This window comes from Drosophila pseudoobscura, chromosome 2 (genome assembly GCF_009870125.1).
Source record: "Drosophila pseudoobscura strain MV-25-SWS-2005 chromosome 2, UCI_Dpse_MV25, whole genome shotgun sequence".
Classification (NCBI taxonomy): domain Eukaryota; kingdom Metazoa; phylum Arthropoda; class Insecta; order Diptera; family Drosophilidae; genus Drosophila; species Drosophila pseudoobscura.
In genome coordinates, this window is record NC_046679.1 from 22507568 (window position 1) to 22515086 (window position 7519).

General features: G+C 43.7%; 3 protein-coding genes and 1 long non-coding RNA gene across 5 annotated transcripts; 2 read left to right on the forward strand and 2 right to left on the reverse strand.

Moving 5' to 3' along the window:
• The first annotated feature begins 422 nt into the window (after nt 1-422).
• Prosbeta7 (proteasome subunit beta type-4) lies at nt 423-1533 on the forward strand. The gene is made up of 3 exons (XM_001359359.5): nt 423-662; nt 722-1223; nt 1290-1533. The coding sequence occupies exons 1-3, from the start codon at nt 511-513 to the stop codon at nt 1440-1442; spliced, it is 807 nt and encodes a 268-aa protein (XP_001359396.2). The 5' UTR covers nt 423-510; the 3' UTR covers nt 1443-1533.
• LOC4802483 (uncharacterized protein CG1161) lies at nt 1523-3016 on the reverse strand. The gene is made up of 5 exons (XM_001359360.4): nt 2858-3016; nt 2528-2790; nt 2350-2458; nt 2156-2281; nt 1523-1840 (listed from the first exon to the last, which is right to left on the reverse strand). Exons 1-5 carry the CDS (start codon nt 2924-2926, stop codon nt 1685-1687), a joined length of 723 nt encoding a protein of 240 aa, XP_001359397.3. The 5' UTR covers nt 2927-3016; the 3' UTR covers nt 1523-1684.
• Nucleotides 3017-3082: 66 nt separating this feature from the next.
• On the forward strand, nt 3083-4173 carry LOC4802484 (stromal cell-derived factor 2). Its single transcript, XM_001359361.3, has 2 exons — nt 3083-3278; nt 3401-4173. The coding sequence occupies exons 1-2, from the start codon at nt 3218-3220 to the stop codon at nt 3988-3990; spliced, it is 651 nt and encodes a 216-aa protein (XP_001359398.1). The 5' UTR covers nt 3083-3217; the 3' UTR covers nt 3991-4173.
• A 126-nt stretch (nt 4174-4299) lies between these two features.
• Nucleotides 4300-5883, reverse strand: LOC26531943 (uncharacterized). 2 transcript variants are annotated; one of them, XR_001451850.2, is made up of 3 exons: nt 5575-5883; nt 4623-5510; nt 4300-4478 (listed from the first exon to the last, which is right to left on the reverse strand). It is a non-coding gene; the product is annotated as an uncharacterized lncRNA (long non-coding RNA). The 2 variants fall into 2 exon arrangements; XR_001451851.2 differs by having other exon boundaries at nt 4532-5510.
• Between the last annotated feature and the right edge of the window lie 1636 nt (nt 5884-7519).

A 7519-nucleotide genomic window follows, 5' to 3' on the forward strand; every position in this document is an offset into this window, starting at 1 on the left:
GTGACACTTGCTCTCTTTTTTTTTTTGATTTGATCTCTATTTTGTGATGGGATATCCTCCCTTCGTGTAGGGATTTTCCCTCGCCACCATATGCTTTTTTAGCTCAACAATATCCCTACATTCCATACTCACTTTGACCTTTTTCGCTAAATGCTTTTTTTAGACAAAATCCAATAAAAGCAAGTATTTAAAACAAGCCAGTCAAGTGGAAATTGATCCAACAATCGTATAAAATTATGTGGAAATTGCTAAATGTTCTATATAGATGGTAATATTTTACGGAATATCAAAATTGAGGAATAGGTATGAAAGAACTTGAATTCGTCAGGTTTTTTGCGGTATATTTTTTAAATGAGATGGTATGTTTCGGTATATTTCTGAGGGTCAGACGGTATGTTTTAACGATAAGTCCGCTGGTCACATTGTTTATTTGTGCTCGTCATTCTCCGGCAAAAAATCGCTAACAATTTAAGATTTTCTATTATTATTATTAAAAACGAGTAAATTAACATGTTGAACAACTACAACAGCATGGCCCAGCCTTTGTGGCAGAATGGACCCACACCCGGGGCGTTCTACAACTTCACTGGCGGACAGCAGCATACCCAGAAGTTGCCAAAAGAGCTGACCGCGGCAGGCCCTTTCGGAACAAAGCGCAGCACGTAGGGTGCCATTGACTATATTGAATCCACTTCATAATTCATACTACTTCCTTCCTCAGCTCTTCCATTACCACAGGCTCCTCCGTTTTGGGAATACGATACGATGGCGGCGTCATGATTGCTGCTGACACACTGGTCTCCTACGGCTCTCTGGCACGCTACCAGAACATTTTGCGCGTATTTCCCATTAACAATAACATCATTTTGGGCGGCGGTGGCGACTTTGCTGATATACAGTCGATCAAGCGCACTATTGACCAGAAGATGATCGAGGATCAGTGCTATGCGGATGGTATCACCATGAAGCCCAAGGCTCTGTCCAGCTGGCTGACGCGTGTCCTCTACAATCGTCGCTCGCGCATGAACCCCTTGTACATTGATGTGGTTGTGGGCGGCATTGAGCAGGATGGTACGCCATACCTGGCCAATGTAGATTTGCGTGGACGTGCATATGAGGATTATGTGGTGGCCACAGGATTCGCACGCCATTTGGCTCTGCCTTTAGTCCGCGAACGCAAGCCAAAGGATCGTGAATTCACAGCCGAAGAGGCTTCCGAATTGGTGGGACATAGACTGCAATTCCGTCCTAAACAATTTAATGATTGTAATCCTTGTTTTTGTTTTTAGATCCGTAAATGCATGGAGGTGCTCTACTATCGTGATACCCGCAACATGGCCCAGTACACTGTTGGCGTGTGCAACGCCAGCGGCACCACCATCGATGGACCCTGCAAGGTCAGCGAGAACTGGACCTTTGCCGCCACCATCAAGGGATATTAGAGTAAAACTCCGATAGAGCCGATAGAATGTATGATTTAAGCTTGTGGCGGTTTTTCGATGAATAAAAATTACTTTTCCAATCAACAATTCATTTACATGTAATATATTTAAATAAATTGTGGCTAGATATATGATAATTTTGATCAAACTAATGAGTGGCCAATATGGTTTACTGCTTGGAATACATGTCTTAAGTCGCCTTCGCTGCTAATCCACCTTTTGCTTAAAGTCCCCTGCTGGTCTCAGTTGAGCATGGTGTGCCTGTCGTAGATGTGGCGTCTTTGCTCTCGCACTTGTCGCTTCCATTTGTCCTGCTGGTGGCCCACGCGATTGAGGACATTGGCTCTGGCGCTGAGCTCTTGGTTAGTGGCAGCGGGCATGGGCGGTGTCGGCTCATCCTGGGAGGCAGAAAAGAAAAAGTGAAAGATTTTCGCATTAGTTGGGGAATAAAGGAAATTAATGGGTTGGTTGTGGCTTAAAAGAAACTCAATCAGTGGGTTAGTTGTGTCGCGGCGAGGCGATGGGGTGCGGGGGGTTAGGGGAACATAAACGTAAAAATGAAACAAAAAAGGTTCGCAATTAAAATCTATTCAAATGTGTGGTGCTTCTTTATTGTCAACTAGTTCAGCCTCATCATCATCATCAATATCAGGGGCTGTAACTAGTAGACTATACTGTATGCCTGCATATTTCTTAGAATGTTTGCTATGTACATCTTCATTGGTGTGCTCCTGGTAATTGGCCTTTACGCGCTTATTCAGCAATGGATCCAAGCACATCAGGAAGAGCATATATATCACTAAAATGGATATTATCCAAATCACAATGATGACAACGACCTGTGGATGGGAAACGGAGTATATTAGAGGGGTGTGGGGGTTGGTTGGTGGGGGTTTAACGAAGCTACCTTTATAAGTGTCGTATTGCGCGCCACATGGGAGCACTTGCACTCGGCGCAGATTGGCAGCTCCTTGCCATTGGCATCCAGACGAGGAAGCAAAGCCCCAGCACAGACACTGAAAAAGAGGAATACAGATTAAAGATAAAAGCAAATTGCAGTGTAGTGTAGAATGGGATTTACTTACCATTCTGTTGCTGGGTTCGCTGTGCTGCTGGTATTGGAAGAACTATGGCCAGGAGCAGGCGTGATAATAGCTTTCGGTGGCGCCGCGGCCGTTGGAGCAGGAGTCACGACACTTTGTTTTGGTGCTGGACCACTTGCTGCTCCTGCTGCCACTCCTGCTCCTGCTATCGCTGCTGCACCCGCTGGCGGCAACGCACCTCCTTGGCTTGCGTTGTTGCTGCTGCTGCCACCACCCACTGGCAGGGTTTGTGAAGCACTCTCAGCCTTTGTTGACGAAACAAATAGTGAAGTCATGTGATGCTCGCTATACAAACCGGTTTTCGGCACTCACCCATGTCACGCCAACTAAATAACATATCGCCAGTAACACAGCGTAGATGAACAGACGCTTGTGTGCCATTAATCTTTGTTTAATTTCAATTTTCTTCACTTTTATTGGGTTATTTTAGTGAAAATTTCGTTTCGGGATGATATCGATATTTTGTTTCATTCGACCGATATTTTGCGATATGAAAAGCCGATACATCCATCGCCAGGGCATTGCATATATCGATATACTTCTATATCGATACATCCCCAACATCATCGCTAACTTTGTTTGCGTGTTCAAAGCAAAAAATTAGAAATTGTACAAAATATTGTTACTTTAGATATATAAAACTCAGAAAGAGAGCAAAGACAAGGAAGGAGGATGCTGCACACACTATTGCTACCCGTACTGGCCCTGATTAGCTGCCTGAGCATCGTCTCCGGTAAGTGTCAGCGAGAAGCCGCAGAGGCGGCGTTTATGTGGTCTTCTGTGATTGGCCACGCCGCCCCTTTACAATGCAGAAGTATTATTGATCTATTATCTTTTAATCATCTGCGAGTGTAGCCACCCAAACCAATGTGGTGACGTGTGGCTCCATACTAAAGCTCCTCAACTCGGATTACAACTACCGGCTCCACTCACACGACGTGAAATACGGCTCTGGGTCTGGGCAACAGTCGGTGACGGGCGTGGAGCAAAAGGAGGATGTCAACAGCCATTGGATGATCAAAGCGCAGTCGAATGAGCTGTGCGAACGGGGAGAGCCCATCGCCTGCGGGTACACCATCCGCCTGGAGCATTTGACCACAAAAAAGAACTTGCATTCGCATCACTTCTCGTCGCCACTCTCCGGCGAACAGGAGGTGTCCGCCTACGGCACGGACGGTGTGGGCGATACCGGCGACCACTGGGAGGTGATCTGCACGAATGATAAGTGGATGCGCGATGCACATATTCGGCTGCGTCACATCGACACGGGCATGTACCTGGGAATGTCGGGACGCTCCTACGGGCGACCCATCTCCGGCCAAATGGAGATCGTAGGACTGCACAGGCCACAGCATGGAACGCGCTGGACCACGGCGGAGGGTCTGTTTATTGTGCCCAAGGATAAGGAAAACGATCACGAAGAATACGCTCACACCGAGCTGTAGTCTCTTCTCATGACTGTGACTGCCCGATTGCCGCCGCATCCTACTATTAGTTCATTAATTTATAATTTAGTGGAATTTTTATGTGAAGCGAACGCGAAACCGAAACGAGTTCGATTTGTATTAGACCATCAAATCATGCAACAAAACCAACAAATTAAATTTACTTAAATGCTATCAAGGGAAGCGCTTTCATATTTCATTTACAAATTGAGGGGCGGAAGATGGTTAATTTGAAAATATTGCCATTATAAAATGGAATTTTGGTTCCTTCAGCGCATTTTATTGATACAAATAAAAAATAGGAAGGAATATCTTTATCCAACGTGTTCAAATGATCTTAATGATTATTAATTGAATATAAATGTTATTGGACTAGAGTATTGGATGACTTAATTTTAGGAATCTATAGGATTCGACTCCTAAAGACCGATTTAACCCGTTCCCTAATTGATTCCGTACATATATGTATGTGTAGCCTTCACATTCATCTGAAAATAAAGAATAAAAAATCATGTCATGGCTAAAGAACGTAATTGCACACCTAGTTAGTGGTAATCTGCGAATGTCCAACGAATGCCCAATAACTGACAGCGCATCCTTTACCACGAAACCCGGTGCAGGTACCTGCATACCTCTGGAAACCTCTGCAATCTGAAGGCGAAGCATCTCTGAATGTCTCGTTCCTTCGTCCCGGCATTGTTTCTATTTGCATGCATACTCGTAAAACAATGGAGCTTATCCCGACCATACATAGTAGGTATAAGCTATGTAAATACGTTTTGCCAGTGGTCTCCTCTCGTCTCCGTTCCGCCCCACAAACGCTACGTCCATTATCTGCTCGTCTGTTTTCTGTTTCTTTTGTTTGTGCCATTGTCAACGCTTTGTCTGCTCATCCTGCCACTGCTCCACCGCCGCTCTGCGCGCTAAGTGAGCTAAGTAAGGTCAAATGTTAACAGAACCCAACCCATAAGAAACCCAACCCACACATTCATTTATAGATTCTTATAATCGGGTTGTCCTTGTAACCATTTTTGCATAAATAAGAAGCAGAAACAAAGATGCCTAGGAATTTCTTCTGGAAAGGATGGGAGATCGAGGGATCGACAGATCTTTATCCGAATGTTGCCACGCAGATAAATAACAGATTTCAATATGATAGGATATATATGCTTAAAATGCTAAAAGTAATGGTCCACTTTCAGGTTTTTCTCAGAATAACTCTTCAAAAGTGAACCCTTTCCAATACATTAACCAATCCTTTGTGGCTCCAAAGAGTTTCATAAGAATTCCCATTTGTATACGCGTGTGTATGTAGATGTTCTATAGCCATTCACCTGCGTAACGCACTGTTTAAGACAGGGCACAGTGCTTGTGTTTTAATGGAATCATCATTATTGCCACATGCTGTGGCAACATATAATTTAATTTCGCGTCAATTATCTTTTACAGGTGTTGATAATTTCCGTTCTGTGCGTTTATTGATTTACGTTTATCGCGTTAAATGCTCTCACACACGTGTCCTATACAAGAAATATATTTATATTTATAAATATGTACATATATATGTTTGTCTTCCTGCCCTACCCATTGCTATCCTTTGTTGAGCCAGGACACATCCGCCTCCTTCGCATTGTATCCCTTTTTGTATTGTATTTCCTATGTGACCGTTGATAAGCAGGACTCATCGTGGCAAGGGGTGTGGCAGGGGTGTGGGTGGTAGGTGTGTACATCTACATCCCCTCTTTATCGATTCCTGTTTATCAGCGGGCAACGGGAATGGGCAAAGGGGCTTCGAGGAGGGGTTCTTTGAGTGACTGAATGACTGACAGATTGACACAAAATGTTTGAATGTTTCCCTGTTTTTTTGTTTGTTTGTTTGCCTGCCTGCTTGCTTGCTTGATGGTGTGTGTAATGCTTGCTTCTCCTTTCCCTTCTCACACTCTTATGGAGTGTATGTTGCGTATACGCACGAGTGGCTGGCAACAGCAAGAAAGAAATTTGCTGCATACTTTCAGAAAGGCCAGGGAATTTATTTGTTTATTAAAGTACGATTCGTATATGAAATATATTAAAAATGCACCCTGTATACAGCATGCAATTTATCATTCATGTCCACACAAATTCTAAGAATTTACAAATTTACATTTCATATTTAAAGTGTAATGCTATACTCTTAATGGGATTTGAAATATACATACATATTTCTGGATACGTACTTATTGCTTATTGCGCTAAGAGGTGGAATTTTGTTTGAAAAGAATTGTAAATTGCATAAAAAATCTCCAATTTTCCCATAGTTCCCCTTTAATCCGTCACCTAGACGTCGTAGGCCAATTAAAATCATTTTGCCGTCTCAATTGATGTTTGTAGGCCCATACAAGGCCCCTCCCTGCCCATCTAGACCATTCCAGGCCTCTGCTATGCTTCCCGGAGAGACAAACAACAACAGCCATTTTCAATTAACGTGGTCACGCGCCTCTCTACAAAACGCAAGAAACATGGCAGCCACCAAAATTAATGGCCAAAACGAAGCGAAAAATTCAATCATAAACAGTTACAGTTACATAACACACACGTACACATGTACTCCCCGCCGGAACGTGGAATTCCGTTCTGAATGTGAGTGTCGTATCAGGCAGCCTGTCAGTCAGTCAGGTCAGTCACTCAACCTTCAGCCCACGCTTTCGAGTGAAAGCGAGATGGAATACACATACATACGTATGTACGACGGGTACTATGCCATCGCAGTCGAAGGATGGCTGCTAAAGGAAAAGAGAGAAAGCGAGAGCGGGGAAAACAGCAACAAACAGCTGTTTGCAATTTACAAAGACTTCAACGAAGCCTAACGGCAAAAGGCAACACGAAGGGAAAGAAGAAGGAGAACAACAGCCACAGCTGAAACATGATAAGAAAAGAGAACAAATGGAATTAAAGCTAGACGACCATTAGATGTCCTGTAATGGTTTTTTGAATTAAAAAGATTAAAAAGAATATGTGGAAATCCTTGAACCTAGTTTGAGTCTCTTGCAAATTACAATTTGATCAACAAATTATGACAGAAGAGGTAATTTAAAAAGATCTTAACAATCATTGCCCAATCCTTGCTTTCATTTCCGAACCACCCGAAAAAGTGACCATATCCCACCTTTAAGAGTATCTTCGTATAATGAAACAGAAACTAAATGAATTGTATTGTGAGCATTGTAGCGCGCAGTGCACGAAATCTTACGGTATAATTAATAAATAATTGCGTGGCGCTGATTGTCTTCGTATAAGTGTGTATGTGTGTATCAGATATGTACATACATGTGCATGGATGTGGGTCTGGGTGCGTGGCCATTGCCTCTTTCCACATACCACTACATACGCGTATGCGTGGGCGGAACCATAGAGCATTTTGCATTGGCATCGCCCAACGCCAGGGGAATACTCCACGCGCCGTTCATGACGCTCCCCACTATCTCCTCCGTCTGTCCCTCTGTCTGTCTCTTCGTCTCTTCTGTCCTTCTGGTGTCGTCTCCACTTGTCG

Bases quoted from the DNA above. Each gene is read 5' to 3' on its own strand.
- LOC4802483 (XM_001359360.4), bottom strand. From the start codon at position 2,926: ATGGCACACAAGCGTCTGTTCATCTACGCTGTGTTACTGGCGATATGT. The intron at 2,791-2,857 runs GTGAGTGCCGAA...TCGTCAACAAAG, and splicing joins ATTTAGTTGGCGTGACATGG to GCTGAGAGTGCTTCACAAAC. The intron at 2,459-2,527 runs GTAAGTAAATCC...CCTCTTTTTCAG, and splicing joins GCGAACCCAGCAACAGAATG to TGTCTGTGCTGGGGCTTTGC.
- Prosbeta7 (XM_001359359.5), top strand. From the start codon at position 511: ATGTTGAACAACTACAACAGCATGGCCCAGCCTTTGTGGCAGAATGGA. The intron at 663-721 runs GTAGGGTGCCAT...TTCCTTCCTCAG, and splicing joins TTCGGAACAAAGCGCAGCAC to CTCTTCCATTACCACAGGCT. The intron at 1,224-1,289 runs GTGGGACATAGA...TTTTGTTTTTAG, and splicing joins CCGAAGAGGCTTCCGAATTG to ATCCGTAAATGCATGGAGGT.
- LOC4802484 (XM_001359361.3), top strand. From the start codon at position 3,218: ATGCTGCACACACTATTGCTACCCGTACTGGCCCTGATTAGCTGCCTG. The intron at 3,279-3,400 runs GTAAGTGTCAGC...CTGCGAGTGTAG, and splicing joins CTGCCTGAGCATCGTCTCCG to CCACCCAAACCAATGTGGTG.